Consider the following 19,820-nt stretch of genomic DNA (forward strand, 5'->3'; position numbering starts at 1 on the left):
CTTTGTCCTCATGACACCTCTATGCAAAAGTCTTTCCATAGTGGGCAAGATTCCAAAACTATCACCAAGGTGCAGTTGTTCAATTTCTCCATTACTATGCTCGATTTCGACAGCACCATTGATAAGCACACTCCAACTGTCCAATTCTTCGCCATCGTTTAAAACTATCATACCGGCACGTTCAACCACCGCAAACACCATCACAGCGCACAGCGCTCTTCTCACTGCCAGAGTCATATTTGTAAAGGCCTTCAATTGTTGCGTGAATTCTAACAATGTTTCTATATCGTCCTCTGTTCTTTCCATAGGATCTTTTTCTAAACATTCTCTGACAGGATCACGGACTGTCAGACTCTGAAAAGAATAACGTTAAATCGTTATTGATCCATTTGCCGTTCTTGTGTTCAAAAAGTGAAAATAGGTCCTTACGTCCATGCTCTCTGCAAGATCTTCCTCTTCGTCGCTATCCACTATGGATTCGACGAGCCCCGAAAGATCAACCTCGTCCGCGTCCGCGTCCAATGAACTTTGCACAGATGTCATTGTGTCCGAACCACTGTACGCCGAACTGGTGTCACTCGAATGGCTGCTTCTATTGGACTTTTGGTACAGCTCTGGCCTGCTAGTCAGGCCTTGAGAAAACTAAAAAAAGAATAATTTTCTAATTAATAAACATGCTTTATTTCGTATACTTTTATCATCAAATATCGGTAAATCTTATTTAACAAACATTACAACGATACATTGTAATATTTCCGCACTGACTAATAACGATGATCAATATTCGATACGTTATTTCGACACCCGCAAATATGCAAACTAATGTGTTTACATTACTGTTCGTGTCAGAGGATCGCAATACAAAGCAACGGCATTCTTCGTCGCAATGTGTTGATGTAATCATGATTGTAAACAATAGCATGGTGCCGTCCAATAGAATAATATATCAATGCACCGTTTGATCGCGAATTCTCTTTACAAATAAAAAAAAAACCAACGACGATAGCATGCAATGATCTATTATCCATAGATCGACATCGATCTGTCAATCGGCAGGAGGATGCTGCAAAGAACGGGATCGAGAAACATGTAGGACAAAAAACACGGGTTCTTCGAGCGGTACTCGTTTGCGGAATAGTACCAGGAATGGGCGTGATGGGTGCAGGCTCCGCACGTAAGTTAGGTTAGGTTGCCAGACATGACATCACGCATGCAACATCGAGCGACCAGAGGAACACGCACGGAGAGACAGAGACAGAAATAGTGGCACGTATATCCAAACAAAAACATCGTGACATCTGTCATCTCGCGGCGATCATCTAGGGACGATCGTCTACGATCGTTTACGGTGACGCAGCGCACCGTCCGCGGGAAATCTCGGTAACGAGGAAAACATCACGATAAACCAAGGCCATTTTGAGCCGCGGGAGATCGTTCGTCCAGACTCACTTGGTACATGCCCAACGCGTCCATCCTATCCTCGCTAATGGCACTTGCTTGGCTCTCTTCTCTTTTCCGAGCTGGATATCACGACGAACGTAAAAAACAAACAGTGTCCGGCCACATTCTCTCTTGGTTATTTCCCCACGATTCGATTCAACTCGCGCAGGTCGCACCTTCTCGTTCGCGAGCGCATATGCGTTCGTGCACACGCAGCGCGACGTGACCTTCTTTGTGTGCGTTTACGAAGCTCGTGGCGCGTCTGGTGCGGCCGTGTCGTGGGCCGTCAGCTTAGCGGAGTAGCGGACATGGGACTGCCTCTCGTCCCTCCCCCACCCTTCCTCGTGCCACCGGCATTCCCTTCGAAAGCGTAGGGTCACGTGACCCGACCGAGCGGCAAGCTTCAGGTCCGTCGCAACAGGGGGGCGCACGTTGGGGGGCCCACCTGTAGCTTCTGACCGTGCCACTAACAAAACACTTTTCCCTCGACCAGCCGGTTAAAATCTCTCGGAGAAATTTTTCGGTTCACCGTTCTCGCGTCTCCTTAATAATCAATTATCGGCCACGTGCTGGCTTTTCCACGAGATTTCTCCATTCGGTCGTGCTACGTTTCGCAGACTTCGTACAGGCTTTCCGCATCGAAGAAATCTTTCCCTCTAAAAATTCTCAATCGCAAGTATAAAAATACGTCCCGAGTACGTTCCGAAACTTCTCGAAACGCGAGACAGAGAAAAAGGACGACTCGTCGGTCAGATCGCGATTCGATGAAATCGTACGGATGAAAAATGTCCCCCGTCCGTGAATATTTATCGAACATCAACAAGGACGACCACAGTCGATCGATCGTTGCATCGGGCGGTAATTCGTCAGCGGTGACTCGCAACGCTTTGCAGCATTATGTAAAATACGTCTAGTCGCACCTGAACACGATCCCCGGTAACCGGACTCGTTGCAACGTCGAAGCGTAAAGGTAAAGGCCGATCGTGTGAATCAAGCTTAAGGAGTCGACGGTCGGTCAATCGTCAGTCGGTAAACGACTGAGAGAGAAGGAGAACGCACGGAGAAGAGAGTACCGGTCTGTTCAAAGCATCCAACAGCGGATAGTAACTGCTCAAAGGCCACTGGCCGACCCGACGGATGATTTATACGACCCGTTATGTCGTGCCCGTGTCTCACTTTTCCTTTTGCCCTGCTCCACAGACTTTCCAAATTGCCTCTCCCATTCAGTTTCTTCCTACTCGGCCGAGAGACAGTGGCATACCAGTGCATGCGACCAATGCGCATTCCAGAGACTCTTTAGGGGAGACGTTAATGTAGATCATCTTACACGCGAGCTGCGCCTTCAACGGCTCGCGATATCGACGATGATACCGTGTAAAACGCTTCACGAGCCGAAACTAACGCGTTACACTTCGGTGTGAACCTTCGAGACTGTACCTCGTTCCGAACGAACGGAACGTTTCGGAGAGAAATCCTCGATCGAAAGGTTACCGGTCAAATTTTAACGCGCGCACGTGTATGGAACGGCATCGATTTCTCGCGAAAGACCGACCTGGTCACCGATGACGATTCATTTCGCGTACGTATGAGTAAACAAAACGAGTCCAGTGTTGCGTGTACGCGACACTGTTTAGAATATTCAATCAGCCTTTTTACTATGTAGTACCTATAAAGGATTACAAACACGCACTTCGTTAAGTAAAGCGACTAGAAATTATACCAAACGCGTTAACTATACGCTAGTATGGAAAACACGCGCGAAGTGCACGAAGGAATATTTATAAATTAATATAATATTTATATATTTGGTACACGTTTTTCGTATCCACGTGGATTATAAATTGCACGAAACGAACTATCGATGATGTGTACCTAAGAATCTATGATACGAAACCGTTAAATGGAAAATTATAGTTTTATCAATTTTAACGAACCGTGGAACCGGTAGCGACATCTATCGATTTTTCGATGAATCGTACTTGAAATTTCAAACTTCGATAAATTATTCAAGAAACATCCTCTTTGTACGTAACTGGTCGGTTGTTTCTGCGATAAGCAACGTTAAAAGTAAAACTTTCGTGACACGTATATCGGCGAAACGTTAACATGGAGTTATAAATCTTGCTAAAAGGAGTGAAAAAAGTCTTGTTCCATTTCTTTCCAAAGTGAATATTTATAGATACAAATGTAAAATTCTCCTTCGAATGTCAAACCTTCGTCAATTCTCGAAAGTGACGAGTATTCAAACGACACGGCGGTAGCATGATATACGAGAATCGCGTTTATTTTTTTTTTTTTTGTTATAAATATTCATTTTGGAAAAACACGTTACAAGAGCTTTCTTGCTCCTTTTATCGAGATCCGTGAGCGTGTATCAACTAACGTTTCGGTAATGTAAGGACCCCGTAGACCTGGCGCAGTCATTAAGCGTGACTCATTGAAAAAGCGTGGGTCCGCTTCTGGTCCTCTTCTTAGACGTATTTGTGTATCGATATTCAGCGATTGAAACAAATTTTTATACATTTTGTATATAGAATATTTAAAAAATGTTTATTGGGAAAGAAACTCCGAAAATAAATCGGTATCCACTGTTTAGATATCTATAATACAATGATCGTCAAAGGATCAATCATGAATATCAAGAACTAACGAACAAATGTATTCAAATATTAAAAAAATATTATGGGAAAAACACCAAACATAAATTAGTATCTACTGTTTTGATATCTATGAAGATCGTTAAAGGACCAATCATGAATACCAAGAACTAGCGAACAAATATATTCAAATATTAAAAAAATATTTATTATGAAAGAAACTCCAAACATAAATCGGTATCTACTACTTAGATATCTATAAAGATCGTCAAGGGATCGATCATGAATACCAAGAACTAGCGAACAAATATTTTTAAATACTAAAAAAATATTATAAAAAAAAAAAACTCCAAACATAAACATAGTATCTACCGTTTAGATAACTATAAAGATCGTCGAAGTATCACGAATACCAAGAACTCAATATTAACAAAATATCTATTATAAGAGAGACTTCGAAAATAAATCGGCACCCACTGTGTCGATATTTTTCAAGATAAATCGCCGATGGTTCGTGAATAGCGAATCCCAAGAACTCGTGAACGTCCCAGTGAAACGTTAACAGAACCAAGACGTACTTAAGGAGAATCGAACATTCATCCCCAGCGGTGGAAAGCAAAAAGAATTCTCTTCAACGATACACGCACGTATAGTATAACGTGCGTTCCACTTTCCGGTCGATGGAAAATCTTTTCTCGTTTCACGACGATTGCTATTTACTCTACCAGCCGGAAAATGTTCCGCGCGTACACCGCGTACGATGCAAAATAAGAAAATTCAGCGACTGATAAAACTTCTTTTCCTCGTGGCGAACGGTGGTGTGCATTTGAAATGCATGAGAAAGTGCAACGTGGAAAAAGTCTGGTTTAAAAGTTTTGCGACTCGGTGCATTCAGCGCGGTCCTTTTACTTCCTTTCCCCGCGTCGTATCCGATTGGCGAAAACACGTGGGCGTCCCGCGTGTACGTCACGGATCGACAACGTTATAAACTTTCTTCCAACGATAGACCCCGTGACGCAAGGGAAACGATCGCAAGAAGTGCACGCTCTGCACTAACGACCAACAACTATGCACTTTTGTCGCATCACGTCCGATGCGAACTCATTTCGCTCTCGATCGCGATTAATCGAAAGTTTGCACCGGTAACTAGTTTACGAGACAAACTTTGTTCTCTTCGATAAATATCTGACGACAAATGGTTGGAAAAATGGGTCACCTTTTTTTATTTTTCAAAATTGCTCCATTTCAAGAGAAATTCAGTTCAAGCTAACTTTATAAACCGATGTAAGTATTTATATTAAATTTACAGTCAGTATTATTCAATATTCTATGAAAGTGATGCAGGTTTATATTCGAATATTTATATTTGAATAACGGTCATGAAAATGACCATAATGTATTTACACGTGTCTCAAATTACATATAGAACATATGTTTGATTAGAAATTTCTTTAACTTGTAATAATCTTTGATAGAACGTTTATTTGGTAATGTCTGACTAAAGAAATAATTTCAAATGAAATCAATATTTTAACTTGAGTACCTGTATAATTAAACAGTTGGTGGTTTCACATTATTTAACGCGGCTCCTTTTTCAAGAGTATTGTATCACATGTCAATAGTCGCTATTCAATTTCTTCGATAGTCGTACACGTGTCAATACTTCCATTTGTATCTATCTCCTCAGTTTTAGTTTTTTTTTTTTTTTCAAACGAAATGCAATTTTTGTACGCGACGCGCAAATAAAATTTTCAAAGCCTCGAGAGCTCGATTTGCAATTTCCGAATAGAAACGTTCCACACGTTTTATATGTCCGGGATTTTTGCTCAAGTTAACTTTTTTCCCCTAACAGCCGTTTCGTGTTGCCGTTGCGACAATGACGTATGGATGTTACTTCTGAAAATGCAATACCCATATTTTTCGAATATAAACGCGTCTACCGGTGAACGATAGACTGTCCGATGACAACGGATGCGTGTTCGGAGCACTATATGCGAGACTCGACTGTCCACGAAATCCTTTAAGAGTACTTTAATTGGAATTTTTATTTTAAACGCAGTAGGGAAGTTTTATAAATTATTTTCCATTACTTGGATCTACGATTGACCGGTATTTGTAATATTTTTAATATACTAAATAGGAACAGACGTATAGGGAATTATTTGGGAATATTGGGATACTTTCGTTCATCATCGTTCATCGATTCTCAGGTAGGACCACTTTTAAACAAACGGTACTGATCTAAAACACCTTGAACAATTGTCCAGCCCTGAACCGTGTAAATTTAGTGGAACACCGAATTGTAAAATAAAAGGTGAAATTTATGATCCGTTATTCGAGTTGAAGAATTCAGGTCGAAAAAGGATCGTCACGGTGAGCCTGTTTCAAAAATGTTTCTACCTAGGGAGGAAGAGTTCGAAAACAGATGTTTACCGTGTCATCGAAGACCAAGTTGACCTGTCGATGGTCGGTTATGGGATGAGGGTGCGGTGGCCGATGCATCCTTCCTCCATGCACTTCCGAGTAGTCGATCTATAAAAATAAAAACAACACGAGCAATTAGTGCTACGAATTCCACGATTTTTCCACGATACCGCGTAAATATAACGGAAACGGGTAAAAAGGTGTGTCTCGTTCGAAAATTATATAAAATCGATCGTGTTTACACTTTCTTAAAGATTCAGATCTCACGTGCATTATCCTGAAAAGACCATAGCGAAATTCGAAAAATTGGAATTGTTGTGCAGCTTTACTGTACCGTGTACTGTAACATTGCACACTGAAAATATAACATTCAGATAGACCCAGTGACACAAAATTTGACACATGTACACGACCGTAAATATTCTTCCGTCGTGCGAACTAAAATCAAGTCGATATTTGTAAAATTTCTTTTTCCATGACTCGTACACAATCCTCTGTTTTTTGAGTATTTTAATTTATTTTGGTACAAGCGATAGCCTTGCTTATACGTACGAAACAATTATTCGTACTTGAAAAAATTGTTAGTACTTGGAGAAAACGTACACGAATGTATGTGCAAAGTTTGAAAATGATGCGTCTGATAATTTTTTCTAAAAAAAATCTTAAGTATCACCCGAACGAAGCTGACTCGTTTACGAAACCCTCAAGGGCAGAACAGTTCTCGGTAAGAAGAAAAAATAAATCGAATTACCAAGAAATTTCTTCAGATTGAAAATAAATCGACTTGTTTATAATTGTATTATTCTTCAATTTCTAGACTCATCCTGTGCACGTTTTGCGAAATCTTGGAGACACGCAAAAATTCTTCAACATCGATTCCGAAATTCATCCGGGTTAATGGGAAGTGGTTCTACAACCGGTTTAAAAGTAACCTAATTAAACAACTAATGATCTTCGATCGACGCGAAGACGGGCGATTTCGTTTCCGTTTTAGCCTCGAGGGAAGTTTTTCGACTAAATTTGAAACTTGCCGATGAAGTCTACGCGCGTTAAACAATTCCTATATCTTTAAGGTTAAAAATGGGTACCAACTGCAGTGCTTCGTACGCGACGAAAGGTGAAAGGTTATCGCGCATCAGAGAAATGCAAGCACAGGTGGTGGTTGGATGGATTAGATTATGGATAACATGCGATTTCCATGAGGAACATGGAGGGAAAAAAAAACGGTGCCAAAAATGTGAGTACAAACTCGCAGACCAGATGCTCTCCGTATGTCAAACATGTTTTATTTCCAAACATCTTGGGGAATATTTAATTTTCGACGGTCTTATCTGCACGCGCACGGTACGACGAGAAAAATCGACTTATATAAAAAGTATGCTCCTCTGTTAAAAATAAGAGTGAAATTGCACTTTGTGCATCTACCGTTGCACTTTGAGAATGCGTACGATTAAACGAAATTGACAATCTGCATGCACACGGTACGAAGAGAGAAAAATCGACTTGTATAAAAAGTATGCTATTCTGTTAAAAATAAGAGTGAAATTGCACTTTGTGCATCTATAGTTGCACTTTGAGAATGTGTACGATTAAAAGAAATTGACAATCTGCGTGTACACGGTACGAAGAGAGAAAAATCGACTTGTATAAAAAGTATACTATTCTGTTAAAAATAAGAGTGAAATTGCACTTTGTGCATCTACCGTTGCACTTTGAGAATGTGTACGATTAAAAGAAATTGACAATCTGCATGCACACGGTACGAAGAGAGAAAAATCGACTTGTATATAAAGTATACTATTCTGTTAAAAATAAGAGTGGATATGCACTTTGTGCATCTACCGTTGCACTTTGAGAAAACGTACGATTAAAAGAAAACAGCTTTTACCAATCCATACTAAATTTTCAATTTTATTTTTCTCTTGAAAAAAAAAAAGACTACAGTCTGTTGCAATTCGTGTGATTGTTTCTCGCATCTCTTGATTCCTATGTACCGATCCCATCGTAAAAATATGCAACCTTGGGAGTAACTATTACAGCGATCATAACTCTTTTAACGATTCCACCGCGTTCAAGGATGAAACATGTGGGAGTATAACACAACAGCGAGTTGCAGATTAATTTTGAATAATCACAGGGATCAAAATTTCGGCCCGCATCTCGAATCTTTTTAAGCTCGATGGCATTCCCCGTGTAACATACTTGCTTCGGGGAATCCGATATCTTGTTTTCTAAGGTCTGCAACGCCCATAGAAAAAGGAGCGAAACTAGATACACGTGTACAGGGTGTTACATAAATTCTAGACGTAGAAGTGGGAATTCAGTACATGGAAGTAATAAAAAAAAAAATGTTTGTATATATATTTCTCCTGTTTGACTTTGTCTTCGCAAGGTTAGTGTAACCGAGTCTATTTAAATATTTACACCCGACGCTCAAGATATTATACACGATGCTGTTGATCATTTGTAAACACTTACGTGTTGTCCTATGAATCTAGCCAATTCCAGTAAATACAATGGTAAATAAAATTTCTAGCGAGTTGAAGTTTCGTCGATTCTTTATCATCGATCGATTTTATCGGCTGAAATAAATTAATTTCGTGTGAATATTCAATGTCCAAAATCGGTTCGATTGGAAGAATAATCTGCTCCTCGAATACGATAAATTCGAGCAAGTGTTTCCGCAAAGATAAGCGAATAATTAGTAGATCGTAAAACCAGCTGTCACTCGAAAAGAAGATCAAATAGGATACATTTTCAAAGAATGCTTTTTTCTTTTTCCTCGATGAACGGAAGAAAATACCCCTTACCCAGGGAGTACATTTTAGTAACACCCTAAACCATACCCATGTTTTACTCCACATTTTATTCCATTCCCTTCAGTTTCAAAACAAAGTACAATAATTCGACAAACAACTTACCCAGAAAAATAACCCTATACCACTCGAACGAAATCCTACTTAGATAACAATTCTACCAACCGGTGAGCCTCTTTTCCACGCGTTTAGCAATTTCAGCAATATTCGATCTAACCCAGACCTAACGACCAACACGCGAGCAATCTCTACCAAGAGACGTCTCCCTCGAAATTTCATCGACGGAATAGAATCCCGTAGAGACTGAACAACGTTCGGAGCGTTCTCTAAAACCCATATCGCGAACGTTTCGAGCGACGAGGCACCTTATCCGTGGTGTATCGTCTCCAACAAGCGAACACCGTGTTGATAATCTAATCCGGTTCCACCTGCAGACGCGCTCGACTTCTGCAGCTGCGTCAACTTCTCGCCTCCGTTTGCAGCCCGTGCCTTTTTTCGGTCAACAGGCGATGCACTCGCTCGAACAATGTGCACGGAAAAAGGAAAACGAGTCACAGAAACAAAGACAGAGACAGAGAAAGAGAAAAAGAGAGAAAGAGAAACAGAAACAGAAGGGGAGGGGTGGAGAAAAAAAAAAGACACGAGAGACAACGAGATGAGCGTGCCTCGGGCCGGAACCCGTAGGCCGGACTTCCGGTAGATACGCCAGTTATACTCGCCATTCACGGAACCGCTCCCTCGCGACTCGATTGTTAGAAGCGAATATTTAGCCAATTTCGGTGGCGAGTGTTGAATTTCCACCGGCACGGCGATACGATGATTCGATTCGGAATCATCGATGGGAAACGTGTCAGGATTGTAGAGAGAGAGAGATACGGATAGAAAAAATAAAGCCCGGAGAAATAGTAGCGGTGTTCGACGCTCCGGAAATTAACGAAACAACTTTCGCGCGCACGAATATTGCGAAAGGCGCGCGTGTTTCCACTATCACCGTGGTTCGCGTAACGCATCGTGTAATACGCGACACTGGCACGGCCAGCCAGCCAACCAGCCAGCCAGCTAACCGGCTAGCTTGCACTTTTTAATTAGTACGGCGATCGATTCGTAGAACGCGACGTCGAACAATTCGCGATGGGTCGGTGGGCTTTTCAAACGTGAAACTCGCGGCACAGAACGTGCCCGATCACTTAAGTGACCGCGTCCGAGTTGACTCGGGGGAATACGCTCGCACGAATAATTAAGCGAAGCCGTGTTTAATCGATCGAAATAATCGAGAGTAAAATAAAGGAAAGTGCACGTTCCGGAGCGGACCATTTTCGGGACGGTTTTCATGGATTTTTGTGTCTATAATATATCTGGTTTCTTTTTTTTTCTTTTTTGAATATTTGGAACACGAAAGTATAGGTTTTTTTGCCAACTAGAAAAAAAGGAACTCGGTCGAGGAGCGGTCGAGAAGGCTTGAAAAGGCACCGCGAAATTTTGTTCTTCCTGCAATTTATCTACGAGTTTCGTCCAATGTTTAACGACACACTGCAAACAGAGCATGAGTTTTAGGTATACGTGCAGCGATTACGACCAATCAAATACGATGCTTCGCGGAATTACCTTACGCTCTAGATGTTGGAACGGTACGTTATTCGAACGGAGAGTTAAAAAATTATTTTCTTCTTCGGAGAAAATATATCTGTCTTTTTCGTGTCCGTAACCTAGTATTATAAGTCGCGAACTACAATCTAGAATCGTATGAAAGGCGCCGCTCGGTGAAAGTATGCTGGAAAGATTATTCCTGGCTTCGACTGCAACGAGTTAATTTTCATCGTATTCTATATTATCGTTGATCAATTTGTCACGGTTTTCAAACTTGTGCAAGTACGATGATTTACCGCTGTAACTCACAATTATCGTCGATGTGCGCTTAATGTGCTGTCATTTCTCAATTTGCCTGTCTAATTTACAACGACGACATTTACGTAATTCGTTATCAAAATAATTGTGTCGTGACAGTCAATAGGAATCAGTTTCAAGTACTTGGTATCGATCTTCGATAGCTGCACTTCTGATACGAATATCGATCGATAAAAAATACCGTTTAAATCGAGCGAGTTTCATTATCGTTTGTAAATGTATATAAAGAACGAAACCTAGTGTGTCTATCGGAGATAAACGATTCCAGGATTCTTCCAATGTATGCAAATATGGGGTTCACATGAACGTAAACGTAATAGTACGAATAGCCAGTGAGTATTACTATATAATACCGACAGTATCGATACCGTACAATTTTCTTTGTAATCGATACGTATCGATTCTGTCGTGTAGGTATCAAATAGGTATCGATCCTGTTCGATACCCATGTAATTAAAAAAGTTTAATACGAAATGATACTTTATTTTCTGATACCTACGTATCCTTACGGTATTATTTCCATCGGTGACTACAATCGAGTCACTCGACTTAACATTTCGTAAATTTCTCAATTAAGAAGAATATTCTTTATTTTATCGGGGTTATTATATTTATCGTTTCTAACATTTCTCTTTAGGAATACAGATTTTCCAACGACCACCTTAAAGAAGAAAAATCTATTGTCCGAAACCAATACGGAATTATTAGCTCAACAAATTGTGCCTCGACCTCTAGGTTCGTTTCATTACCGAAATAAAAAATACTTACGTAATTAGCATCGCTCGAACTACGGTTCTACAATCTTTCAAATTTCTCCGAATTTTCTACGAAAGAAAATTTTCCACCGATAGAAACAATATTCTCCAAAGATAAACTATATACAAATCCCATGGCATAAATGTCTTAAGAACAAAATTAAGAAGATACCTGACATTTTGACCATCAATGATTATATTCCCTTCGTACATTACGATCTACCAAACACGTGGAAAATTTATAATCGAATAAAAGCTTCGAAGAAAACACAAAAGAGAAACAATTTTCCATCCCTTACTCGTCGAATAAAAATTCAAATTCGAATCGTAAAATAACATACTTTATACGCATTTCGCGTTATCGTTACCCGTGTAAAATTTCACCAATGCACAGTTACATACTCCAACGAATATTTTGTTCGCGCATCCAAGGAAACTCGTCACAGAAGAGGAAATGAATTTTAAATTTTCTCGATCGAGAATCGTTTCGCGTCTCTCGGATCATCCGAGTATCGCGGACCCGATTTCTCAATGAGCGGCGCGTAAACAAGCGCGCAAAAGGGAAATAAAGTAGATCACATGCTATGCTCTGTTTATCGAGAGACGAATTATAATGGCGAGTCGTGGGCCGTGGTGGAACACGGACCGGACAGTCGCGAAACCCAGCCCCGTGACGCAACCGGTAAACAGCCAATGCAGAAATGTGCACGCGTCGTTCCTACGTTGCGTAACACACGAATTATAAACAATCGTTTTCGACCGCGATGACGCAGCTGGTATTCCACTTTGTAAAATTACAAATCGACTCCTCGACACCCCCCTCGCTCCGATCGGTCTTGCGATCTTTGGCAATCGTTATCCCTGACACTGTGAAATACTTCGCTCGGTGTCGAGACAATATCTTTCGTTTCGATGTGTCACGTAAACGATCAATTGCACACCGAGATAAGCGTATATATTATCGAGCATAAGAATGGGATTCAGAGATCAAGGTTTTTCATCGAGCTGCTTCAACGAACCCATTGAAGCGATTTTCACGAAGGATACTCGCTTCTGAGTTCTCGCGGAACAAATGTGGTAAATTATCACTCTCTGAATGATAACGATTTTATACGATGATACAGCGAACGATTTATACTGCAATTGATTTGAAAGTATTTTCAATCGTGGATTAAATGGAATTTTAGAAAGTAAATCGAGGCAAATGTATTTAACGTAGAGTTATTGATCGATTGATCGATTTTCTAAAATTTTGTTTAGTTGAACGTGGTGATGGGAAAATTGATTCTACAACTGTCACATGGGAAAGTAAGATCTAGAAATGATCGATCGAACGAGACCGATTGTACCGGTGTATGTATATTTAATTTGAGAGGATATTTTAGAATTGGAACGAATATATTACCAAGGTGTCAACGATCTCTGGGCTATTCTCAATACTCGTATCTATATTTAAGAACGAAGTGTAGAAGCACGAACGATCACGTTTAGAAAACAATCGATACGTTCACCTAATACTTCAAGGTTTCAAAGATATATATTATCAAATTCCGTGCACGTGATTCATTGATAGCTATTCAAAAAGTCACCACCCCGCTTCCCCCGAATTAACAGCATCGATTATTAAATCAATTCGCTTCGATCGATCCTACTGTCGGTCACGCAGTAAATTTTCAACTGGTATTGAAACACGTTTGTTCCTAAAAATGATGTCGGCTTCGCAGAAGTTGCAGCCAGTTTCGAGAATTGGATCGTAAACCTTGTTTTCTTAATTATCTCATTCATTGTCGTACATAGCCGCAACCTCGATACTCGTAGCCACGATTACGATGACTAAGAATTTTGTACCACGGTGATCCTGTTAGGTTTACATAAATAGTACGAAATACAGGGTGTCTAGTGAGACGAAGTACCAACGAGACGCCAATTGTCTTCGCGAAACAGTGATTGAAAACGTAGAGTGAAGTTTCTTTCCATTTTGGAAAATAAAATAAATTTTTCCAAACCTCGAACAATCGTAAACTTCGATCTCGTGCGTTTCGGTACGCATTCTCTTTTACCTCTGTCGCGTCCTCGTGTTTGTAAACGTTAAATATAATTTCAAAGAATCACGCGCTAATAGTGCTCCGTTCTCCGAATATCGTTCACCGTGTGAAAGAATCACGACAACATTTATAACAAATACAGAAAAACACCGGATAGTTTATATCCGCAACGAAACATTACAAATAATATAAACCGAACGCACGATCTCGCCAATGGTTATGGTGCAAGAAATACAGCAACGTCGAAGCACCGTTTTCTGTTTGTTTACATATGTCCAAGGCGATAAGACGTTCATGTGACACGACACTTTAAAGACTCGACCTACCAAACATTACTAAACGAATATCTCGAAAACTATTAGCTCGAGGTTAGACGCACCACGATAATTTGATTATGAAAATTCAGAACTCTCTGGATTTCTTTTTTTAAAAAACTGGTCATTTCGTCGAAAGGAACGAACTCGATTCGCGAATCTCGTTTATGGCTTCACCGATAACCGAACCGTTAGCGTCGTATTAGGTAACATTCGAAGCCGAACAAATTTCCCGAACAACATTTTCTTCTATTGTTTAGAGAAACGAAGATATCGAGGTGAGCTCCGTTTCGAGTTGAACACCCCGTATATTGATGCTTTGCGTGGGCCCTTCGACTCTGCGTGGGCGATCGCACACACGCGTGCAGCGTGTCGAGCACGCACGATAAACCGACGTTTTTACCGCGAATGGATGCCGACCCGTTCCATTTCGGTTTCAATAAACTTTAACGACCAAAGGATAGGGTTATCGGAAGCATATTAATTATCAATTTCAACGATAACCGCTCGAGTTCCATGGCACGTATCAGTTGCTTTTAATCAACGTACACTGGTACGATTTCTTCGTAAAAAAAAAAACAAAATTGGCGAACGTCTTGTGCAATTTTGGAAAAATACTTCTCGACTAATATTTTCCACCATATATGATTTTCAAGGTATACAGTTGAGATCCAAACGAAGTGCTTTTGCGATCAATTGTGAACGATGGTCTGAATTGTGAATTATTGTCATATTTGACAATAATTTGTATATTTTGCTAATCCGGTGTGTCCTCTCGTTGAAAAGAATTTGATAACCATTGATTTATAAATCGACGTACGTATCTACCCGTGTTCGTAAGAGGAGGATAATAAGGAAATGTTTCGAAACGTCAGAAAATGAATCACGAGATTGTACTAAATGCAAGGAAAAACGCGGGTTCGAAAAATTACCAATCGACGATACGTTTCCTCGTGAGCGGTGTTACGTAAACATTTGAATAATACGCGAAACACACGTGAATTTCGCTCAAGTGACTTTCCAACGAGTGCGTGAAAACTCTCGCGATATTGAATGTCACGTTGTTCGGCCAGCGTCGAAATGTTCGCGACGTATCATTCGATTTCTTTTCATAAATACAGAGATTGAAAACGAGAACACCGTGTCTCGTTGTACACTCGGAGTGTGTCTATTGAACAGCCGAATTTGCAACGTAGCGAAAATTCTCGTGCAAATATTTCCACGAAATATTCGCGTAACGCGTGAATCGTGGATTCCTCCGGTGTCTTATTTGGCGAAGTCCGAGAGAACGTGCCTATTTTCTCGATATACTATACACGGCTATCGAGAAACAGAGTGGCCATTAAGATACGAACGCGACACATCGTAGATAGAACAACTTCCTTAATTACGAAAGAACTCTCTTTACCTCGTTGGAAACGACCGATAAGGGCCTCGGTGTACCAGGCCAGCTTCTGGATAACGAACGACCTTTTCTCTTCCTCGCGACGACCCGAGGTCGTCCAGTCCGATTCATGTGTTTCAACATCCTGGTGAATCAAAAATTCTTCACGCGTCCCTCGAGCAACTCGTCGACACACTGTTGTCCACTTCCATCGTTGGGCGCGCACTCGCGCGCGTGTGCGTGTGCGTGTGTGTGTTTTCTCCCTTTTCTTTTTTTCTTCGAAAAAGAAGAAGAAGAAAAAAAAAAGACCACCCTCGTTTCTCACGTCATCCTTGTCACGAGTCGCGACACACCGTGAATCGAAATTTCTTACGAATTTTCGAACACCGACGTACAATCACCAACGATCCCTTACGGGTACACTTATCGATTAAACGAGCAAAATCACAATTTCTCCACGGGGTTTTTCCCCCCTTTCACTTTTTAATGCATAGACAGAACCCATAAATCAACCGAAACTATCAATTGCACTGAATCGCCCTTTCACGGTGCTTTCACGTTTCCTCTCTCGCTTCTACGACTCGTTATTGAACGGTAAAAACGAGTTGTATTAAAAGGAAATTAACCGGCAGAGTATTCTCTGGCCGAGCGTCGGAACGAAGAAACGCGTCGAAAGTAAAACTTTCCAAGAGACGCGCACTGTCCGTCCTTGTTTATTGTGGTACACTGGGACACGTCACTGATAGGTCACCGAGAGTCGTCGATCGACGACCAAACATTCGCCGAGATTGGTCGGTTTGTATCAAGGTCGAGATATCGTTGGTACCTCCCTGAAAGGAACGTCGCGCGAGCACAGACTGTATATCGACGTATCTAACGCTCGGTCTCGAGCACACCGCGGGTCACGATAAACTGAATCGTTCACGATTCTTGAGGGCCAAAGAGTGACTCGACTGGTCGTCACGTGACTACGCACGCAGTGACGTAGGAAAACGTTACGATACTTCGTTGGCAGATCGTATGGGACACGTAAAATGGAACATGGCGCGATAACGCGTATCACGAACCAATGGAACGTTCAGCGATCGACTTATCGCTCGGTCTTGGATCCTTTTCGAAAATCGGGAACGGTACTTCTTAGCGGGGAGAAAAATCGAATTCGTCGAGGTGAACGAACATTGACAATCGTGACTTGGAGAATTTTACGGATTAACGAACTCTACGATTTTTAATACGTTTAACTACAGAGATAACCGAACGGACCGTGGGAAACGTTGATCAGAGCCGGTCTATGGAAATTTATGAGAACGAAATTATTACATCGCTGATTCTTCCTTTTCATCGTTGTAGCGTGAAATAATGAATATTATTGGCTCGAGTTATCATCGTGGGAGGGAATTTAATACAAAAATATCCGATCGAAATGGAATATTTCACGAAACAGATGTGCATTTCGTAGGAGAAAAAATTTTTTTAACGGTCGAATGAATTTTTCGAAAGGTTTCGATTCGAAATTATCGACGTTTGTTTAAAGTACGACCATTTTTCGGGAATACCGAATCACGATTCAAAGATACTCGACTTTATTTTTTTTTGCGTGGAAATTGTAAACTTATTGCAAGAGTGACGAATAGTACGAACGATAAACGTGTGTTAGTCATGTCAGTTACGTCGAGGAAAAATTACTTTTTAGGTAAAACAGTGGAAGTCGATACTATATTTATGCGATTAGAAGCACGATAGTCTGAACTTTTAAGAAAAACAAAATTTTCCATAGATCGTAGTTCGTTCAAAAATGCACGTAAAACACTACAATGTCTATACAAAAATATACATTGAAATCTCGAAGTGTTTAAATATTAAAAAAGCTGAAACTCTAGAATAATAATAATAATAATCCGTTGTATTACTTGTTTACGCATTTCAATCCGCGCAGGTTCTACATAAAATACACTGACGTACGAAAGTACGAGTATTCGTAAAATGAAAGCGTTACAAAAAAAATCATAACGACACGTCACGACCCATTTATCCTGTTCTCGAACGTGTTATTACAAAATTCAAGTTTCGTATGATTTTTACGAGAACCGAGGACCGTGACACATGGTCGAACACGTGTCATAGAAAGCGAGTCTCGATTAGTGTCGCTGTATCTGGGAAAAATTTAAGACCGAGGCCGAAAAGAGACGGTCCACTCGTAAAGGACCCCACCATGAGTGTTTCAGGACGATTTCTATACAAACTCGACTAAGGTGGTCCTTATCGAATGAAAACAATGTCGACCGAACGAAAGAAAAAATAAATCGAGACACTCCACGGCGAAAGTGCAACCACTCGTGCAGATAAAGAAACAAACGGGCATTAAATACTCGCAAGGCCCAAATAACAAAGGAGTATATCCCTCGCTCCATTTGTTCCGTGGAAAGCACTCTTTCGGAACGTAGCGTGTGTTTCGAAACACCTTGAGCGTCGCAGAAATTGTCAAAAGACGTTGATAGGACGTTAATCCTACCTGTACCACAGCGCTACAAAGCGTAACGATGATACAACCCGGTATTAGTTAACGACGTCAAGCTGCTCCAAAGGAATCTAATCCCATTACGTGTAACAACGTACGTTGTCAGGGAACTGTATTCACGGTAACAAAATAAACCGTGTCGTTCCTCGAGAGCAATAAAATACATTACGTTCCGAATCAACACGTATGTCGAAAAGTTTATAAATTTTCATTTTAGATAATTAATCGAACCGTAGGTTCGCTCCTTTGGTTTATTTACGCTCGGTAGAAAGTTTACGTTCACCGTAACACGATCATAAAACCACGGTAAATGTGCCAGTAATTATAAAAGTAGCCTAGGCACGATATCGCGGACTAGATAAGTTTATCCGTGGTTTTTTTAGCGCAATAAGAACAGTGACGCGATGAAAAAATTTCAATATTTCAGATTACCGAAGAAGATCCAAAGATAGGGGTTGAAATTAAGGATACTCTGTATCGACTCTGTACGAACTCGTACATTATTATCATTGCAGCAACCGTTTGTATTATTATTTTAATTGTCACAAAAATCTATCATCACTTCCTTCGTTATCATCTATAATTCCTAATGGAGAGTCACTTTTTAACTCCCATGAAAAAGTAACCCCAATTTAAAAAAAAAATTAACTACATTTCTCCACTAATTTTAAAGAATAAACAAAAAAATCTACCATTACTTCCATCATTACCATTCACAACCCTTTTTAATCGAAAGAGAGTCACTTTCCATGAAAAAATTACCCCAATTTAAAAAAAAACAATTACACATAGGACGATCAAATCGTCAAACGAACCTCCAATGTTATTCCTCCACATATCCACCGATTGAAAAGAATAAACGAAAAAACTCTACCACCATTACTTCCATCGTTACCGTCCACAAGTCCTCCTAATCGAAAGAGAGTCACTTTCGTACTCCCGACGAGAGATTACTCCAAGCTAGAATTCGTCAAAAAAAATTAACTAGTCCGAGGGTTGATCAAACCGCCAAGAGCGGTGCGAGCGAGGGCCGGCTCGAAAACGACGTGAAACGAGACCGAGAGAAAAATTCTTCGGTCGCGAGTGGCCAGAGGCGGCCAAACAGTGGCCGAGGAGTGGCCCGTCGTGGAAAATTCCCCTGAAATATTTACACGGCAATCTTGAGTGGCTGGGAGCGCGGAGAATTATTAAGATGAATAACACCGGGCCGCGGGAACCCGGAGGATGAAAAATCTAGCGACGGATGCAGTCGCATAAACTGTCTCCGGGGGCCGCGTTACGAGGATTTGTACGCTCGCTACACGGATGCGCGAGCTAAAAATTTCCTCCCGGCCGGACCTCCGCGGGCAAACGTCGGAGGGCTGGCGTCGCGGAGCACGCATATTCATACGCGTTCTCGGCGCCTGTCTACTTTATTTTCGGTTCTTCCTGCAGTTCCTCGTCGCGGCACCATTGGCGTCACGCGAGACCCGAAAAACTCCACGCAAGAAACACCCGTGAAATTCCGCTCCCGACGCGCTGCACCGCCGAGACATCGCTCGTCCCTTTTCCCAGATACGTTCCATCGCGAATCCAACGAACCGTGAACGTTCGATTTCGAATCGATTTCAAAGAAAAAGAAA

The 19,820-nt window shown here is 41.0% G+C and overlaps 1 protein-coding gene across 17 annotated transcripts in view; it reads right to left on the reverse strand.

Moving 5' to 3' along the window:
- The window catches only part of LOC143150547 (rap guanine nucleotide exchange factor 2), a 300,304-nt gene that overhangs the window by 14,554 nt on the left and 265,930 nt on the right, over positions 1–19,820 (reverse strand). For 14 of the 17 annotated variants that reach the window (XR_012993095.1, XM_076318903.1, XM_076318900.1 and 11 more), the window contains 3 exons: positions 6,471–6,569; positions 430–642; positions 2–354 (listed from right to left, as the gene is read on the reverse strand). Coding sequence is in view for 16 of the 17 variants with exons in the window: in XM_076318903.1 (XP_076175018.1) it covers positions 2–354; positions 430–642; positions 6,471–6,569 (665 nt within the window). In the remaining variant the exon portion in view is untranslated. Of the gene's footprint in view, position 1; positions 355–429; positions 643–1,449; positions 1,747–6,470; positions 6,570–15,704; positions 17,091–19,820 lie in introns of those variants that run through there. The other 3 variants (XM_076318906.1, XM_076318905.1, XM_076318911.1) reach the window with 3 other exon arrangements.

This window comes from Ptiloglossa arizonensis, chromosome 8 (genome assembly GCF_051014685.1).
Source record: "Ptiloglossa arizonensis isolate GNS036 chromosome 8, iyPtiAriz1_principal, whole genome shotgun sequence".
Classification (NCBI taxonomy): Eukaryota; Metazoa; Arthropoda; class Insecta; order Hymenoptera; family Colletidae; genus Ptiloglossa; species Ptiloglossa arizonensis.